General features: G+C 52.5%; 2 protein-coding genes and 1 long non-coding RNA gene across 5 annotated transcripts in view; 1 reads left to right on the top strand and 2 right to left on the bottom strand.

The window, feature by feature from the left end:
- On the top strand, positions 2,403-5,670 carry LOC106508233. The gene is made up of 3 exons (XR_001304940.2): positions 2,403-3,585; positions 3,998-4,107; positions 5,521-5,670. It is a non-coding gene; the product is annotated as an uncharacterized LOC106508233 (long non-coding RNA).
- Positions 4,561-15,530, bottom strand: GDPD2 (glycerophosphodiester phosphodiesterase domain containing 2). Of its 2 annotated transcripts, XM_003135152.4 has the most exons (16): positions 15,209-15,530; positions 13,462-13,575; positions 13,084-13,187; positions 12,715-12,808; positions 12,484-12,543; positions 12,146-12,244; positions 11,887-11,980; positions 11,587-11,732; positions 11,386-11,468; positions 11,127-11,277; positions 8,582-8,803; positions 8,234-8,382; positions 5,933-6,080; positions 5,682-5,764; positions 5,285-5,313; positions 4,561-5,194 (listed from the first exon to the last, which is right to left on the bottom strand). In XM_003135152.4, exons 2-16 carry the CDS (start codon positions 13,564-13,566, stop codon positions 5,142-5,144), a joined length of 1,620 nt encoding a protein of 539 aa, XP_003135200.1. In that variant the 5' UTR covers positions 13,567-13,575; positions 15,209-15,530; the 3' UTR covers positions 4,561-5,141. The 2 variants fall into 2 exon arrangements, with proteins under 2 accessions (XP_003135200.1, XP_020935812.1); XM_021080153.1 differs by having other exon boundaries at positions 4,566-5,194; positions 5,682-6,080; positions 15,209-15,521.
- The window catches only part of KIF4A (kinesin family member 4A), a 128,108-nt gene continuing 126,553 nt past the window's right edge, over positions 17,400-18,954 (bottom strand). For both annotated transcript variants that reach the window (XM_003360353.4, XM_005657819.3), the window contains exons 30-31: positions 18,447-18,569; positions 17,400-18,171 (exon numbers count right to left, since the gene is read on the bottom strand). In XM_003360353.4, coding sequence (XP_003360401.1) covers positions 17,968-18,171; positions 18,447-18,569 — 327 coding nt within the window. In that variant the 3' untranslated portion in view covers positions 17,400-17,967. The remainder of the gene's footprint in view (positions 18,172-18,446; positions 18,570-18,954) is intronic.

Genomic DNA, 18,954 nt, shown 5'->3' with positions numbered 1-18,954 from the left:
GCCTTCAATCCCTAGCCTCACTCAATGGGTTAAGGATCTGTCATTGCCGTGAGCTGTGATGTAGGTGGCAGACGTGGTTCGGATCTGGCGTTGCTCTGGCTGTGGTGTTGCTATGGCTGTGGCATAGGCTGGCAGCTGTAGCTCCGATTAGACCCCTAGCCTGGGAACCTCCATATGCTGTGGGTGCAGTCCTAAAAAAAAAAAAAAAAAAAAAAAAAAAAAAAAAAAAAAAAAGACAAAAAAAAAGATTTCACAAAAGAGATGACATTTTTTTTGTTTGGTCCTGAAGGGTGACTAAGGTGTTCATTAGGCAGAAGTGTCTTGTTTTCTGTATTCTTACACCCTGGAACACAGTGGTTGCTCACTTGGATCAAACCCAGTCACTAGTTGTGTGACCTTAGCAGTTACTTTACTTTTTGAGCTTCAGTTTCTTTCTTTCTTTTTTTTTTTTTTTTTTTTTTGTCTTTTTGCTATTTCTTGGGCCGCTCCCACGGCATATGGAGGTTCCCAGGCTAGGGGTCGAATCGGAGCTGGAGCTGCCAGCCTACGCCAGAGCCACAGCAACATGGGATCCGAGCCGCATCTGCAACCTACACCACAGCTCATGGCAACGCCGGATGGTTAACCCACTGAGCAAGGGCAGGGACCGAACCCGCAACCTCATGGTTCCTAGTTGGATTCGCTAAGCACTGCGCCACGATGGGAACTCCAAGCTTCAGTTTCTTTATCTGTGAAATGGAAATAATCAGAGAGTTTTTGTGAGGATTAAATGTAAGGCATTTAGCACATTACCTAGTATGTGGTGGATTAAGGTTAATTACTATTGTTGAATGAATAAATGAATGAATATCTTCCTTCATGACCAGGCCCAGGCGAGGCTGGTAATCCAGAACCTTAAAGTCTTTTATATGCTCAGCAGATTGTCAGTACTATCACATGCTAGACTCTTCCCACATCTTAAAAGTAGCTCAGGAAAAAAAGCCCCCTACAGCCTGGGCCTCTGAACAGCTCTGATGGACCAATAAGCATTGCTAAGCCTGGAGTGAATGGAGAGGGTCAAACTGCCTTCCCCACACACCATCCCCATGGACTGGTGTTTGTTTCTGTCTCTCTCTCCTTCTCTCATTTTCATAAATGGAAATGAATAAAATCCATTTACATTCATAGCGAGCTTCTCCCCACTCCACAGGCTCTCTGTTGCTCACACTGGACTGATTCGGTTGGCAAGCCTGGGAACAGGTCGGTAACCCTGAGATGCTTTGACACTTGGAACCTCCTCTCAACTGCTAGAGCTCCAGCCTGTAGCCCCAGGGAGCCAGGTGCCCCCTACAGGTGGAAAACAGCAGAAGGTCCCCCTGGAAGGCAGCAGTGGTTGCTAGGCAACCGGGAGGCCTGCCTGGACACTGAAGCAACCCAGGAGCCAGAGAAGGGATTTGGGAGCAGGCAGACTATTTGCACACCCATCCACCACCTCTTCAGCACCCTTAGCAAACTGATGAGGTAGTGGCAGATGGCCGCTGCTGTCTGATAATCTGGGCTCATTCTTGAAAATACTGCTTCATTGGGTGGTCCCAATCTTTTTGTGTGGAGAAATAATCACTCTAGCCCAAACACCCTCCAGTTTTACCTGGGAGCCAGAGACTGGGGTTGCTGAAGGCCAAAGTTTCTGGTTTGCAAGTAAGGGGCATTGCTGTGGGTGTGCATCCTTGGTGGATGGGAATTCTAGCACATTGGGTGCAGGGGGAAATAATTTTGGTGATTAGTCTAATAAGGTATCAAGATTTCCCTACTATTCCCAATGTATGGCTGAGGGAACTCCTACTTTAGCCCATTAAAATAAAGCGGGCATCATGGGAATGACAAGTGGTGGAGACAAGTTTTTCCGTGGCTTTCCGGAATTAGATTTCTCTATGGAGTAGGGAGAGATCCTGAGGTCTGTTGACTACTGTGAATAGGGACAGAGCCCAACAAGAGGGAAAGAAACAGAAAGAATGGGAGGGTGGTAACAGTTTGGCAACTTCCTAGGGCTATGTCTGGATTGGGGCTGGCAAATTCTCTCCACTCTGTGCCCCCTCTGTTAGGACCATGCTGAGGCACACAATCCTTACAAGGGCCTTTGGCAACTAGAAATCCACAGCTTTTCCTCTTAGTAACCTAGCATTCTTTTTTTTTTTTTTTTTTGTCTTTTGTCTTTTTGTCTGTTGCTGTTGTTGTTGCTGTTGTTGCTATTTCTTGGGCCGCTCCCGCGGCATATGGAGGTTCCCAGGCTAGGGGTTGAATCGGAGCTGTAGCCACCGGCCTACGCCAGAGCCACAGCAACGTGGGATCCGAGCCGCGTCTGCGACCTACACCACAGCTCACGGCAACGCCGGATCGTTAATCCACTGAGCAAGGAGCAGGGACCGAACCCGCAACCTCATGGTTCCTAGTCGGATTCGTTAACCACTGCGCCACGACGGGAACTCCGTAACCTAGCATTCTGACCCAGAAGTAGGTCCAAGCAGGCCAAAGCCGTGGGCACAGTAATCCCTCCACTTGGGACTCTTCACTCTTAGATAGTACAGTAGGAGCATCGTTGTGGCAGAGCCTCAAGCCATGGCAAGCTTAGGGGAGAGCTGTGCCCAGAGTTTCCTCCTGGGTTTTCCCTCAAGAGTTCCATGGTAGAGATACCAGGCTGAGGTACTGGCAGCCAGAGAGGTCCTTTTTCAGCCATTGCCCCAGTCCAGAACATCTCCACAGAGCACCCTAGCAGGCCGAGGCTCCTTGTTCCGGGTATGCTTCTAAACTGAACTGGGTCGGAGCTGTGCTTCAGCTCTATTAATAGCCCCCTAGCCCAGCCTGCTAGCCCCAAACCCGGATGCCAGAAGCTGTGAGTCAGCATCTAAAAATAACGGAGAGCAACTGCATCCGAACCCCAATGAGTAGCTCCCCTTGGCCCTCCGCCCTCAAATTTTTGTCATTCTCAGTCTCCAGTCCAGGGCCCCCACAGAGGTTAAGTGCGCCATAGCTGTCCAGTCCTCCTGGAAAGAGGGGAAGGATGCGTGGTGGCAGGCTCAAGGCTCAAGCTAGGGGCTAGGGGCAAGGACTTGGTGCATTTTGCCGAAAGTCTGGACTCGAAGCTTAGAGGACTGCAGCTGTGAGCCTGGGAGCTGAGAGGTCGAAGCTGCAGGGGGTTGGAGACCCTGGAGGTGGCCAGGGTCAGCTCGGAAGGGGAGGGGAAGAGGCTGCAGGGCTGCAAGGCTGGGCGACTGGGAGGGGACAGAAGAATAGGGATGCGGGGTGGGGGTGGGGGTAGGGTGGCGGGGGGGAGATCCATGCTGAGAGGCGAGAGCCCGGCAGTACCTGACAGGCTGGGCACCCCAGAGCTGAGGCCGGCAGTCGGTCTGAGGGGCGGGATCGGGAACGGGGTAAACTATGGAAATGCAGCTTGAAAACGTGGTGTGTGGAAGAGGTGGTCCAAGGCGGCGTGGACCTCTGAGAAGACCAGGACCAGGCAGCGGTCGCGGCGGGGGCTCCGGGCGCTCCTCCTGCCTCCCTGTCCGTCGCACGTCGGTGCCCCCGCCCACCGAGCCAGCTGCAGGCCAGGTATGTTGGGGTGGACGGCGGCCTGTGAATATGTGTGCATGTGTGTGCATGGCGGGGGTGGGGCTGAGAGAGAAAGGAAGGGGCGGGGTCCAGGAATAAGAGGGGGCGGGAACACAAATTCAAACTCGCTTCGGTCCATCCTGAGACCGGAAGTGTACAGGGCCATCCTGGGAATTGTAGTTCCCGGGGCAGCTCTGCACCTCCCCCCCCCCCCCGGAAGATCTTGTCCCTAGGTGCCGGTGCCACCCCGCGTCCCAATCTGGCAAGAGAGGAGAGACAAACCTCTTGACCTCATCAGACTCTTGGTTCTATTTCCCTTCGTGTGGAAACATGAACCGGGGCGAAATGTGGGTGCAGTGGGAGACTGAAGAGTCAGTCACAGAGCCCCCTCCTGTCCTCGTGTTTGCCTTAGCCCCGCCCCTACAGGACTCTACATCCGCTCCACGACGGTAAACCTTAACTGTTTAGCCCGGGGACTCAGGTGCAGCAAACACACCGGGGAACTTGCTCCTCGAGGAGAAGGTAGGCCTGGCGGCCAGACCCTGTGCGCGGCCCAGAAAAGCGAAAATTTGTGCAAATCGGGTCATGCCCTTGGGGTCCAGAGTCAAGGACACAGGTCCCCAACCGGCACGGGAAACAGGTGGCATTCAACAAATACGTCACGGGTGAAGACCGGCGCGGCCCTCCTCTTGGGGCAGGTGACCGCAAGGTGGAGCTACAGCGCAACTCTGCACAGCGTGCCTGAGCGGCCCGGAACGCCCCAGTGGAGGCTGCGCTCCTGCTTCTCACTTGAAGCCCTTCTTTGCCCTGGGTGGTCCTCTTGACACCTCCAACCCACGATTCTCCCCATGACGATCCCTCAGTATCATGTCATATGCAACCCTAGATGGAAGGTGCATCCTCAACCCAGCTCCAGCGCTGAAAATATTAAACTGTGCCAAATAGGCATTAAATTCATTGAATAGCATTAACCAATATGATTCAGGAATCAATGTCTTGAAGAAAAGACTGTGCACAGCAAGAGGCCACCTGTAGACACAGAATTACATGGCTAGATGGGCTCTTTAGCCCCCAGCTTCTAGGCAGGAATGCAGATAAATTGCATTATGTCAGGGGAGACAGTGAATGGCGATGTCTCCATCATCTGATGGTTCTCCAGGAAAGGTCATTTTGTCATCTCCTTCAGTCATGGTTCCAAGCTGTCCCATCCCTGACACCCTGTGCCTTCTGCACAAGAACGCATGCACGCAGATCTGAAACATTATCTGGGCAATCTCCTTGTCCCTTCCTCTGTTCTAGTCTCGTTTGGGGAGGAACTTCTCATGACTTGGTGTCTGCCTAACCACCTCAGGTCAAAACCCCAAGGGGAACAGATTCCATGGAAGCTTGGGGCATGCCCACCATCTGGGCAGAGGGCCCTCATAGTTCAAAACTTCCTTTTGGGAAAGTTCAACCCAGCCCAGCCCCACCAACATTCCACCTCAGCCATTCCTTCCTTCCTGTTGACCAACGCACAGGCCACAGATTCTGGTTGGCATGGGCCCGGGGCAGGGGATTCACTCCATTATGAAATTGTTGATCCTGGTGAGCAGCACTGCTGTTTCTAAGCCTGAAGAGGAAAAGGAGGGGGACATACAGGAAATGAGCGAGCGGAAGGCTAGAGGAGGAGAAAAATGAATTGAGGGGAGAAAGTTCTTACCAGTTCGTTCTCTCTCCTTAGCACATCTCCTATAGGGAGAAAAGCTTCCCATTGTGAGTTCAGCCAGGTTCAAACACGACTTTTTTTCCCCATGGTATGTGGAAGTTCCAGGGCCAGGGATCAAACCTATCCATGCCACAGCAGTGATAACGCCGGGTCCTTAACCCACTGAGCCACCAGGGAACTCCCCAAGTATGACCTTTTGAACTTGAGTTCCCCCAAACTGCCTTTCCCAGGTTCAAGGCAATTTTGTGTATAAGGAAGGACCTAAGAATCTTCAAGGAACCAAAGAGACCAAACTCCAAGGCCCGGGCAGCATATATTAGTCTGAATCAGCTCCATCACCAGGACCCTAGGGAGAATAAAGACCCAGAAAGCTGAGGCACAAAGCACTCACCGTTGGAGGAGGAAAGTCCACAAAAGCAGTAGGATAGAGACACAATTGGTAACAATCCACACCATTAGGTAGGTTTGCGGGGGCTGTGGGAATAGAAAAAGGCCCTTGTCAGTGGCCAGGGCCACCCATATGCATATACAGGTAGTATGTGTGTGTGTATGGGGGTGGATAAGTACGGAAGAGAGGGCCAGGGTTAAGGAGAAGCAGGGATGGGAAAAGAGGAGGAGGGGTGACAGTCCCAAAGCCCTTACAATAAGCCAGATGGGGTAATGCATCTGCTGCAGCAGCTGGCAGTCGTTGGTGGTGACTGAATCCACCCCGGCACACCAGAGTAGGGAGAAGAGCCAGGGCTTGTTCACTACAAATAGGTTCACTGAGACGTTATCTTGGTGCAGTGCCCTGTGGAGAGGTGGGGAGGGTGGAAAGAGAAATAGGGAACATTCAGAATCATGAGGCCCGAGGCATGGGAGGGTGGCAGCCCCTCTCTGTGCCTGAATCTACAGTGTCACTGCCCCAGAGCCATCCATTCTGCCTTTGCATAGCAGCCCCTGATCAACTCTGTCACCTGGTGGATTCCACCTAGCTTTGCTGTCTGGGATCACACGAATGTGTCTCTCCTCTTGGTCCCATGACCTTCCTTCAGAGGTCTGAGGAACAGTGACCACCTTCCCCTGAGTCTTCTCTTCTCCAGACCCAAAAGCCTCAGTCACTTTAGCCAGGGGTGGGGTCCCTTCACCACACAAACCTGTCTAATCTGATTTACTCTAATTTAGCAACATTCTTTTGGAAGTATGGAGCCTGCATCTGAACATGCTATCCCAGGTAGGTTGGGAGCAGTTTCAAGGAGAGCAAAACTCCTGCCTTCTGGGCGTTATGCCTGTGTGAAGGGAGCCCAGGGCCAGGCTAGTTGTTGGCAGTGTCATGTGATGCTGATGACTCATTCATTTTGCACACTGTTCAATCAAAGCCCTGGTCTGTTTTTTGTTTTTTTTTTTTTTTCCTGGCCCACTTAGGGCATATGAAAGTTCCCAGACTAGGGGTCGAATTGGAGCTGCAGCTGCCACCCTATGCCACACCAGAGCAGCACCAGATCTGAGCTGCACCTGCGACCTATGCTGCAGCTTGCAGCAATGCTGGATCCTTTACCCACTGAGCAAGGCCATGGATCGAGCCCACATCCTCACAGAGACAATGTCGAGTCCTTAACCTGCTGAGCCACAACTAGAACTCCAAGCCCTGGTCTTTTCAACACATGTTCCTACCAATGCCAGTGTTTCCCTCTCTTGTTTTTCTGCAGTTGAGCTGCTTTTGCACCCCAAATATAAGTCTTTACTTGTTCTCTGGAGCATTTCATCTTGGTACATTTGGCCCATTATCTTAGCGTGCTTAGATCTTTCAGGCCCTCCATTTCCCCATCATTGTATTAATTACCAATTCTCACCCCTTTTGGAAACATGATCAGCAGTTGATGTGGACCAGGACAAGACTAAGGGGAGGGCCAAACCTGATGTCATGTCTCCTTCATGGTGACAACTTGGGGAAAGGCCCTTGGAATACTTATGATAACTAGGCTATCGTTCAGGCTACATTTTTTTTTCTATCTGACTACAGGGATATTATAAGAGACCTTGGTGATCGCATATTTTAAAGTCTATCGTATTTCCTGGATGAGTCAGCTTCTGGGGCCCAGCTCACATCTGGGGCTCTCTCTTGCCCCTGGACCCATCTTCTCTTGCACTTATCTCTGCTGTAGAATAAAAGCTTCTAGTGGCCTGCAAAATCCTACCCAATTTGGCCCCTGCCTACCTCTCCAGCCTTGCCTTCCCCTGGCTCACAAGGCTGCTATTCCTGCTCTTCTGTAACTCTTCCCATTGTTACCTCTTTGTGACCTGTCAGGTCTCAGCCCAGATGCTACCTCTTTAACCACTCTCCCTACTGTGGCCCCTCCCTCCCAACCCCAATCTCTACTACATCTCCCCATTTTATTGTCTTCAGATCTCTCTCGCGCTTTTATTTTAGGGATGCACCCGAGGCATATGGAAATTCCCAGGTTAGGGATCAAATTGGAGCTGCAGCTGCCAGCCTATGCCACAGCTTCAAGGAGAGCAAAACTCCTCCTGCCTTCTGGGCATTATGCCTGTGTGAAGGGAGCCCAGGGCCAGGCCACAGCCACAGCAGCGTGGGATCTGAGCCGCGTCTGTGACCTAAACCAAGCTCACAGCAACAATGGATCCTTGACTCAATGAGCAAGGTCAGAGATCAAACCCGTGTCCTCATGGATACTAGTCGGGTTTGTTACCACTGAGCTACAGTGGGAACTCCTGTCTTCAGATCTCTTATCAACGTCCAATATACACATATTTTGTGCAGTGGTTTACTGTCTGTCTCTTTCACTAGTACACCCAAAGCCTGCAATAAATAGTTCCTGACACTTAGGTGTTCAATAAATGTCATCTGAATGAATGATGAATGGCCTTTGCCCTCCCAGCATTGGTTCCTCCTCACCATTAAGCCTCATGTGATCCCATTGCCTCCTTTTATCTGGCACTCACTTGATATCCAACAGTGGCAGGTCTTGATAGGGGAGGTTGAGAAACTGGGGCCTCTCAGTGCTGTTGCCTCCCAGATGTCCATATATCTGGCGCATTTGGGGGGCCTGTTGCTGGACATGAGCCCGATCTTCATCTGGTAGCCAAAGGACCTGTGGTTCAGGGAGGATGGGCGTGAAGCTGGGGAAACTCTGAGGTTTTCAGGGGTGGGGGCAGGGGTGAAGAACTTTGATGGGGTACATGAGCTGGGGTGGGGCTCTAGGGTGGATGGAAGTCTCAGCATTAACACCATGGCCTAGAAAAGGCAGGCGAGGGGGCAAGATGGGATACTTGGGGTCCTGGCAACATCACCATGGCTTGGGGCACCCCTGAATTCAGCACAGTCTCCAATGTCTGGTTCACAAAAACGTCATGGTATGTGTGGTTTCGTGGAGGGCGGCGGAGATCAAACATGATGGAAAGGTTGAGGACTGCAGCTTCCTTCAGCAGCTCATCTAGTGTTGGCACAGTCTGATTCTCAGCCTCTTTCTGATCAGGGCCTGACAGCGGCTTAGCCCCCCAGAAGGGTTGCCTCTGTAAGAACAGGAAGATTATTTCAAGATGAGACGCCTCCAGGCCAACCCCCCATCATCACTGTCATCACTCATCATCTCCTCACCAATTTGGTGCAGCTTTGGCCCACTGCTGAGCCAGGGTTTTTCCTTTCTCCAAACTGTGGCCTTTTCTAAGACACTCTGGCACCTTACTCTGACCCTAACCTTCTACCCTCCCAGTTTCCTAACTTCCTCACTCTCACGACACTTTCTATTTTATCTTGTGGAGACATCTGGGATTTTTTTTTTAATGTCTTTTGTCTTTTTTAGTGCCGCGCCTGCGGCATATGGAGGTTCCCAGGCTAGGGGCTGAATCGGAGCTGTAGCTGTGGGGCCACAGCCACAGCCACAGCAACACAGGATCTGAGCTGCGTCTGCGACCTACACCACAGCTCATGGCTACGCCGGATCCTTAACCCACTGAGTGGGGCCAGGGATCAAACCCTTATCCTCATGGATCCTAGTAGGGGTTGTTAGCCACTGAGCCACAACAGGAACTCCCACATCTGGGATCTTGATCCCTTGCTTTCCTCCTGATCCATCAGCCCATTTCTGGCCACACCTTTATCCCCTATCCACGGCCCATCCACAGCTTGATCTACTTTTCCATGTCCCCCTCAACTCCTTTCCTGCTCCACCTTCCCTACAAACCCCAAACTCTGATTCAATTATACAACTGTCTGCCTCCTCTACTCCTAGACTTGGGGGTGGAGTGCAGAGCACACATGTGGGCTATTGGCATTGTAGTCCTATATTTTGCTCTCAGTGCCACTTAGCCCTCCTTTTACTTGTTCTTGATTTGCTCCTTCTCCCATTCCTCCTGGTGGCTCTTCCGAACATCTGCCACTCTCTTCTCCTCCCTTTGCAATCAACAAATGACCTTACCTCCTAATCACTGACATGGAAAAAGTGAGCTATCTAACACTTATTAAGTGTTTACTACATGCCGGCAGCATTAGAAGCCCTTCATGTGTGTATTAATTTATTTAATCCTTCCAATATTTCTACAAGGTAGGTACTGTTATTATTCCCATCTTGTAGATGAGAAAAATGAAGCACAGAGACCCTAGGGAATGTTGCCTAGACTCACACAGCTAGGGCGTGGTGAAGCCAAGATTCAAACCCAGACATATGTCTTAATCACTCAATCTGTGTACCCAACTGAGGAGCTTTTTCAATTTTAGGTTATTTCTCTGATGTTTTGCTTTTTTTTTTTTTTTTTTTTTTTTGTCTACACCCACAGCATGCAGAAGTTCTCGGGCCAGGGATTGAACCTACGCCACAGCTGTAACCAGAACCATGGCAGTGACACCGCCAGATCCTTAACCCACTAGGCTACCAGGGAACTCCTGTTTTACCTTTTTCTGTTTTGACAGGGAACTTGTATTACTTTGGTAATCAAGAAAAGAGGAAATAAAAAATCATGTCCTTTTAAATATTTTCCATCATCTGCTGGATTGAAGTCCACACTTCTGGGCTTGGCATTCAAAGCCCTGGAGACCAAGCCTCTACTCCCTTTGCCAATCTCATCTCCCATGAATCCCACGCATTTTATCTCACACTTGCATGGAGCTACTTTTTTTTCTGTTTTACCTTATTTATTTATTTTTCATTTTAAATGATTTCCATTTTTTCCAGTATAGCTGGTTTACAGTGTTCTGTCAATTTTCTACTGTACAGCAAGGTGACCCAGTCACACACACATATATACATTCTTTTCCTCACATTGTCATCCTCCATCACAAGTGACTAGATATAGTTCCCAGTGCTATATATAGCAGGATCTCGTTGCTTATCCATTCCAAAGGCAATAGCTTGCATCTATCAACCCTAAATTCCCAGTCCATTCCACTCCCTCCCCTTCCCCCTTGGCAACTGCAAGTCTGTTCTCATGGAGTCACTTTTTGTTCCCTGGAAACACTTCTTCGTACTTCAGGCTTTACACACACTCTTCCCTCTGACCAGAATTCTTGTTCCCTGCCTTGCCCATCTTTAAAAGCACTCTCATTTCATATGCTGCTCAGGCGTCCTTGCCTGTGAAACCACTCCTGAGCCTCTCCTACACCCACCCTGCCCAACAGTGACCTCTCTCTCCTCTCTACCCAGGAAAGACCTTGTTTCCCCTTGAGGTTTGATAGCCCATTGCCTAGGCTCTCTTCCTTCCTAGGAGGGAATGACTTGAGGGCAGAGACTGTACACCTATCACCCAGCACAGGGCTCAGCAGACGCTTATCAATGAATGAACTCTGCCCCCAAGTGCCCCTGCATGTGGCTGCCTCTTCTGGAAGGAAGGCTGTCCTCACCTGTAGGAACCAGGACCCGGCATTGAGTCTCTTCAGTTCAGCCCAGGAGAAGTCGCTGCTGTGGTTGTTGACTCGGTCTGGGAACACAGAGACCACATCTGTGGTCCTGGTCAGGCGCTCATCATGCATGAGGAAGGGAATCCCATCGGAGCTGAAGGCACAAGAGGTGTCAGCGCGGGCCAAGCTCTGGGGCTGGCCATTACGTCTGGAGCTCCCTTGCTGTGTCCCTCGGGTGGAGGCGGGGCCCGGGTTCCCTCACCTGATCATCACATCGGTCTCAAATACAACAGCTCCACATTCAGCTGTTTTCCGCAGGGACATCAGGGTGTTCTCGGGGGCCAGCTGGGAAAGGTGAGGAGGTAGCCAGGAAGTGTGGGAGCCTGGGAACCCACAGGCCTGGCCAAAGCAGCCTGGAGGAGCAGACCCTCCCTGCCCTGCCAGCATTCTGCCAAACACTCACCATGGGGGCCCCTCGGTGTCCCATCAGCTCAGGCTTGGGAGGTAAGTCTTTGGGTTCCATGATACAGGCTGAGGAGATGCAGAGGGGCACCAGGTAGATGGCCAGGGAAACTCCGAAAAATAGGAGCAGTAGTAGAAACTTGGGACCTGTGGGGGAGCGGGGAGTTGGGTGGCAGGCTATGGGGAAAGAACAGTGGTGGGTGTTGGGGGCAGAAAGCAGAGTGCAGGTGCAGGAAACGGGGTGGCAGGGGGCAGAAGCAGTGATGGTCAACAAGGTCGTGTGGAAGGGTGGAGTTGTCACCTCTTTGGTGGATACGGTAGAAGGTATCAGCCACAGGCCAGGCCAGGAGGGTGATGCCAGCAACTGCTCCAATATGAAGGAATGGGGCTGTGGCCTGTGGACAAGAGCTGGTGAAGAGGGCTCTTCTCCCTCGAACCCCTCCCCCTTTCCTCCTGGGACCTGACTTTTGGAGTTGAGAACTACCTGGCCTCTTGGGGCACTAGGGAGCAAGCTGTGTCCGGGGGTTGGCCACAGGCGAAGGTTCCCCCCAGTGACTCACCTGCAGTGACAGACGTAAGCTATGCCACTCTTGCCGCCATTGGACCTCCAGTCCCACAAGACCAGCAGCCACGAGAAGTATAATGAGGAGCAGCAGCACCTAGAGGGCCATGGATGGGCGGGGCTCTCTCTGTCAACCTGGGCTCCTGGCTACCGAGGCTGCCCCTCACTCTATGAAAACAGGGCTGTAACCTTCCCCTGATTCATCTACTGTCCTCCTTTCACTCAACACACACTCAATCTGGGCTTTAGGTCCTGAGCTGTGCCTGGGAATAGAATAGTTGGCCAAGCACTGGGCCCAGGGTGCCCTTCTCCTGCTCACTCCCGTTCAGACTCTACCTTGTGGACGGGGTGCAGATGCAGAGGCTGGCCACAGAGCCACAGGAGCAGGGCCAGGAGCTGGGGGCAGAGGTGGTAGGAGTCATAAGGTGCCAAGAGGGGTCACTGAATGGGCTATGCAGGCCAACGCCTCCCTCCAACCCTCCCCTTGGTGGCCCAGGTGAGAGGGTAGAGCTGAGCAGGAAGGAAGAAGGGCTGTTGGGGAGTTAGGGCAGCTGCCCCCGGACCCACCAAGAGCACAGATGCATACGTGACCAGGAGAGAGATGACCAGCAGGAATGCTGGGGACCAGTCCATCCAGTGTCCCCAGTGCTGGAACAGGAATCTGTGGGAGGAGAGAGGGAGGCGTCTGAGTAGAGGAAGGGTGGTAATAGTGGCCTGAGGGAAATTGGACTGGGTGGATCCAGGGCTGGAAGGGAGTGAGGGGAAGTCCTTCATGGGGTCAGGGGCTCCAAGGACTGGAGAGACTTCATGGAGGGATTTTCAAGGGAGGCTGGATGGGGGAGAGCTGGCCAGGGCTGGGCATGACTGAGCACCCAAGGGGTCCCAGGGTGGGGAGTAGGTTGACATGTCTGCCGAGGAAGCGAGTCTGTGACATACTCATTGAAGTTGTGCAGGTCATTGAGAAGGATGAGCCCGATGTACAGCCAGCCCAGGGAAAGGAGGAAGGTGAGGAAGAGCAGGCCGAACCAGATGCATTCGCACTGCAAAGAGGCAGGAGAGAAGCTCATAGCCGGATCTTCACTTCGGCTGAATCTGCAACGGATGGCAGCTCAGGGGGGCTTCCTGCCAAGCCTGGGGCTGCTCTGCTCTGTGGGCAGCTCTTCCTGTATTTGAGGGGAGCTTCCTCCTGGGGAGAGAAAGCCTCTTTCTCTCTTTCCCCACCCCTGCCTCTGAACACATCTGGTCTTTTTATCCCTTCCCAGGGATCTCTGCCTTGGACTTCCATCCACCATCCCCACCCCACCCATACTTCACCTTGTTGGTTTGTATCTTGTCTTTGGGGCATTTCCTCCAGTGGCAGCTATACAGACAGTGGAGGCAGCGGGCCCAGACAGAGCAGCAGCCGCGGGACTCGGCCATGGTGAGGGTCTAAATGAAGGGACACTTGGCTATCAGGGATCCTGACAGAAGACAGATCCCAGCCTCCCTTTCAGGATATTTGAGGAGCCCGGGGTTGGGGGGGGGAGGAGCAGAGGCCTGGGCTGCTGCTTGGCAACAGAGGTCACAGGGCAGGCCCAAGTGCCAGATTGGACGAGGAGTTAAGCAAAGGAGACAGTTTCCGGGGTCTTTCTTTCCCTTACTTCTGCATACCTGGAAAGTCAGTTAGACACCCAGGAGGTCCAGCCTCAGGGCAGGATACACACCCTCTCTCCAACTCCTCCCCTTTTAACAGCATCCCTATCTGGGGATGGAGTGCTTGACTGGGGTGGGGACTCTGGAGAAAGTGCCTGGGGTGGGGCAAACAGGGTTTAGCAAGTTGGGGCAGATCTGGCCAAGCTTCAGGTAGCTCTGAGATGCATTCTTCAACCACAGGAACCAAGGAGTAACCTGAAGCAGAGGCACCAGTTCTGACCTGGGGCTGAGGGAGGGCTGGCTAGTTGGCCAGTTGCTATGGATTCAGAGATTGTACACATCACAAGGCCCCAGCCTGAAAGATTCTCTGTCTCCACCTCCCAGGGGGCAGGGGGGCACTACCAATAAGGGGAAGCCTTGAGGGGGAACAGGTTGCCTGGGTCACTCCCTGCCTTCTGAAGGAACCCTTTTCCTGTGCGCACATACCTGGAAAATTTAAGCCCTTTCACCTCAGGTCCTGTCCCTTCCTGCCCAGCCATCTCCCCCACCCCAGCCAGGAACCCAGTTCCCGCCTTCCCCCTTTCAGGGGCCCCACCCTCTGAGGTCACTTTGGTGAAAGTACAACAAATACAGGGCAAAGGTGTGTATGGGGGTGTGGTTATCTTGGGGCAGGGGATCCCTGGACCTTGCACTTTGGGGTCATGCTGAGACCCAGATGGCTTACTGATTCCCAAACTAGGCTGGGTGTGTGGTTGTGATTCTCCATAAGAGGATGTGAGATTTGTGGCAGCATTTGAATGTGTGTACCCACTAGTGGCTGTCAGTAAAATGGGTTTCTAGGTGGCTTAGGGTATGTAAAGGGGCCTCTGGATACACCCAAAGGGAGTGTGGTCTGAGGAACATGACTCTTGCCTTGTCATCTGGGCTCGCCGGAGGCTGTGGGGTCTTGGGGTGCACAGTGGCTGGGCCCCTGGAAGAGAGGGTGTGGCTGCTCCTGAAACTGCACTTCTTACCCTATGCTGTCCTTAGAAAAGGAGGGTTGGGGTAGGGCATGAAGTTGGGGGGCTAGAGCTGGGGGTCGGGCTGGGAAGGAAACCTCTCCTCTCCCTGAGACTCCCTCCCAGGAAAAAGCCAACCCAAAGGGAGGCCCCTTGCCTCTTCCCATGCTGGGACTGGGTGGTAGCAGCCTGCAATCAGGGGCTCAGTCAGCATGGGTCCTGCCCCTACACCCAGACACAGCCTTCCAGGATCACACCTCCCTCCAGGAGCTATCTGTGGGATGGATGAGGATCTGAGCAGACAGAAAACTCCCAACAGGGAAGCTGTCCAGGGCTGCTCCTCAGTCCCTGGGCCCAGTCCCTGCCGGGAGGAGCCGGTCTCTGCCCCACCACTCCCGCCTGCGGCCCCCAGCCTTCCCGAACCCTCACACCTTTTCTCAGCGGCAGCTCTGCTCTGCTCTCTGCACTGCACAGCTTCCCAGCTCTTCTCCGAGTTGTCTGCCTCCTCCCTCTTCCAGTCCTTGGCTCAGCCCCACCAGTCAAACAGGTGGCACTGTTGCCACCTACAGGAGGCTATGTGGGTCCTCTCCCCAGGCCTGCAGCTACTCTTTGGCCCATGCCCGGCCAGGGTGGGAAGATGGGAGGGAGGACGGGGGAGGGCGAGCAGAACTGCTTCTTTACTCGCTGTCGGTCAGGGGGCTTGGGGTGAGGAATTCCTTTGTGCAGCCTTCCCCATCTCTCTGTCCCTCCTCCTGTTCCCCTCTCTGAGGCTTTGTCCCAGCTCAGGGAGGCGAGGGCTGAGGGCACGGGTGGGCGGGCGGGAAGCTGGGGGGAGGTAACCACACAACTTTGCAATGCAACTTGGCAGTGAGAAGGGGCCCAGCCAGCCCCTTGGGAAGGAGTGTGTGTGTGTGTGTGTGTGTGTGTGTGTGTGTGTGTGTGTGTGTGTGTAAGTCCAGCATCCAGACTCAAGCTCCCTGGAAGGATAGCCTTGCCTCATCAGCTTCCCTTTCCTCTTGAGATCCTGCTTTGACTTTTGCAAGGCGCATCTAGAAGAGACCTCAGAGTTGCAAGCCACTTCCAGTTTCACTGTTTCTGGACCAGGGGTCTCTATGGGCCCTGTGAGGCCTGGGTGTCATTAGCAGCCCTCCCCTTCGCCCCCCCCCCGCATCACCCTGGAAAGGAGATGCTCATTTAAGATGTGCTGAAATTTGCATCATTCCCGCTGACTTGACCCCAAGGCATCCAGTCTCTTTCCAAGCATCATTGGAGGAATGTATAGTGTTAGGGTCACTGGCTTTTGGAAGATGAACACATACAAAAGATGCTGTAACCACACAGCAGGAGAGGGATAGCCAGCACATTGTAGAGTCGGCTTAGCACTAGAGCACAGGGCTCTGGGTGGGCCAGGGACTGGGGGCTGGCTTGACTGATCTTCTCTCTCTACCTTTTGCCTGATGAAGCCTGGAGTCTAGCGAAGTGTTGGTGGGAAAGGATGCCTTCTCTAGGGATAAGCTCGGCTACCCCTCCCCCCAAACGCACTGGATTTGGAACAGCAAGAAGGAAGACTGGCTCTCTTATGCCAAGAGCTGGCCCCCCTCCTTCTCTGCCTTCCCATTGTATCCAGGGGCTCTAGTTGGCAATGGCAAAGGCTCCCTTGCTCCCTCCGCATTAAAATGCAAAGAGAAGCTGGGCTGCTTGCTGGCAGGAGGCCAGTGAGGGCTGCCGGGTCACTGAATCCTGCAGGCTTCGCTCTAGGCAGGTTGTCCTTTGGTTTCTTTTGCTCAGACTCTGTTGGACTCTGGAGGAGTCTTAGCTTTCGTGTGCTGAATTCTGGGGGGAAGCTTTGGGAGCTTTTTTGGGGGTGGGGGCTGGGATTCGGAATGGATGTGGATATGAAGCTCAGGGCTTGTGAGCTCCCCAGAAGGCTGCAGGGCCAGGGCTGGCTCCCTCTTCACCTTAAGCAGAGATGGAGAACCCAGGTGCAGAGTGAGGAGTAAGCTATGCACATACCCTTCCTCTTTCCTCTCAGAGGAGAAAGCAGGCAGCCAGTGCTGTGCTGGCTGGGGACTGGGCAGCAGTATGCTCCTATGCCCAGGTGATGCCAAATCAGGCCGCAAGGCATTAGGAATAGACACTGCTGCCATTCTAGAGTCACACAAGAGGCTGTGGTGTCAGATCTGGATTCAAGTCCTAGCTGTATTATTCAGTAACTCTGTGACTTTAGTGAAATGACTTAACCTCTGTTTCCTCATCTGCAAAATAAGGGCACTTATTCACCTTGAACATTTTTGGTGGGGAGCAAGTAAAACTGTGGCAAACACACGGAGATACTTAGTAAATACAGCTCCTTTCTCCTGAATGTGGAGACCAGACTGGGCAGGCTCCACAGTGAAGGTTAGGCCACTGGCCTTGCTAGCATTATTCTGATTTCCTGAGGTAAGAGAGCAACATGAAGACACACGACTTGGTGCTGCATACTCCCCTCAGGGACAGAGGGCTACTAAAAGGCAGTGAGGCTTGGGTACTTGCACTGACTCTCGTGAATAGCGTTTCCAGGGGCCAAGGAACACAAGTTAGAATTATATTTCTCTCTCTAGCACAGAAGAATCTTTCCAAACAGCAGATGGACTAAGATTTATTTATTTACTTAACATTAACATTTAAAAAGACTTCATTTACCTCAGCAACATGAGAGACAACTGAAGGTAGAATCCAGAGAAGTCAGGACAGGAAAGATCCCAACCTCATTCCAGAGGTGGGGTGAAGGATCTGCCAGGCCACCAACCTAGGCCAGGCTCTGCCATTAAGCTGAGACAACCTAGAGATAAGATAGCCTTGGCCTGGTCCCCATTGGGAGATAGCTCTAACTGCTCATGAATAAGAAAGAACTAGATTGTACTGAGGACTGTTTCCTGATGAGTCACCAGGAAGGTCAGCTGGTTCTCTCTTCAGCAGGTAGCTCAGCACCCTTCTGGAGAGGAGAGTAGTAGTCTGGGGCTGGGGTGGGGAGGGCGGAGATTGAGTTGCCAGCATCCAACAAATGTTCTCTCTCTCTCTCAGTAACATGCCATTCCTTTGTCAACAGCAAGAAACCTGAAATCAAGAGGAGTCATTAGAAAACCCCTTCCGGCTGCAACCGGAAAGCCTCTCCCAAGCCAGACGGGGGGCAGAGATGATGAGTCCAACTTCAGTGGGCCTCTTCTTCAATGGGGGAGCAGCCAGAGAAGAAGCTGGTATTGCTGGCCAGAGCTCGTTTCTTTTTCTTCCCTGGAGCTTTATTTTCTTGGGATTCTGTTGCTATGTGTTTCGACTCTGGGAGGCCAAGGTAGGAGGCAGCTGAAGCCGTCTTCTTTAATAGCACCTGCTCTGCATCACACATCTCTTTCAGGATCTAGGAAGGGCACAGACAGCTATGACTAGATCTGAGGTAGAGACAGAGGCTCAGCACAGCCTAGCTCCTACAAATGCTTAGCATACTCCCCGTGGTACGAGGTGACCCTCAAGACTGCTCTGTTGAGAAAATCAGACTCTAGCCTCTGCCCGATTCCCAGTTCCCAGCAAGCTGACTGTACCTTTACCTCCTTTTCTCTTACAGCTCTCTATCAGCGCTAATGCAGAGATGGAAGCTAATACATTTGTAAACATCTGCCTTCTTAGCCCACTTACCTTGCTGTTGGGAGTGGCACAGACAGGGTTAAAGAAGGCCAATCCTGGAGTCACCTCTGTGGGATCCTCCAGTTTGAAGGAGCCTTCAGAATCCTGAGTCCGCTCGACAGTGCCCAAGCTCTCCTGAGAAGCCAGCAGATGGGCATATTAGAAAGTCAGTTTCTGGAGTTGCAAAATCAGTCTGCTCCCCTTCAACCAGTGACGTAGAGCTCTGAGGGCCTCATCAGTCAGTCTAAGCAAGTCTTAGGGTGACCCTGCTCAGGGAGGTCATAATGCTCAATGGCAGCATCTGAAGCCAAATGGCTGGGTAGCAGAGTGGCACCATTTCAAGCAAGGCGGAGCCTTGGTCACTTCTTTGATTAATTTTCTTCCATCTATAATCTGCACTATCCTTTTTAGCATTTCCACAGGGTGTTGCCTGTATTAGTCTTCCTTTCAGAGAAGGAAGCTGAGGCCAAGAGAGAGAAGTTGCTTAGGTAACAAGGCGACTCTGTGGTAGAGTTTAGAT

This window comes from Sus scrofa, chromosome X (genome assembly GCF_000003025.6).
Source record: "Sus scrofa isolate TJ Tabasco breed Duroc chromosome X, Sscrofa11.1, whole genome shotgun sequence".
Classification (NCBI taxonomy): Eukaryota; Metazoa; Chordata; class Mammalia; order Artiodactyla; family Suidae; genus Sus; species Sus scrofa.
The sequence above is the reverse complement of the archived record's forward strand: the minus strand, read 5'-3'. Positions and strand labels throughout refer to the sequence as shown.

Bases quoted from the DNA above. Each gene is read 5' to 3' on its own strand.
- GDPD2 (XM_021080153.1), bottom strand. From the start codon at position 13,566: ATGGCCGAGTCCCGCGGCTGCTGCTCTGTCTGGGCCCGCTGCCTCCAC. The intron at 12,809-13,083 runs GTATGTCACAGA...CTCCTCCCACAG, and splicing joins GACCTGCACAACTTCAATGA to ATTCCTGTTCCAGCACTGGG. The intron at 11,469-11,586 runs GTGAGTGTTTGG...CACCTTTCCCAG, and splicing joins GACACCGAGGGGCCCCCATG to CTGGCCCCCGAGAACACCCT.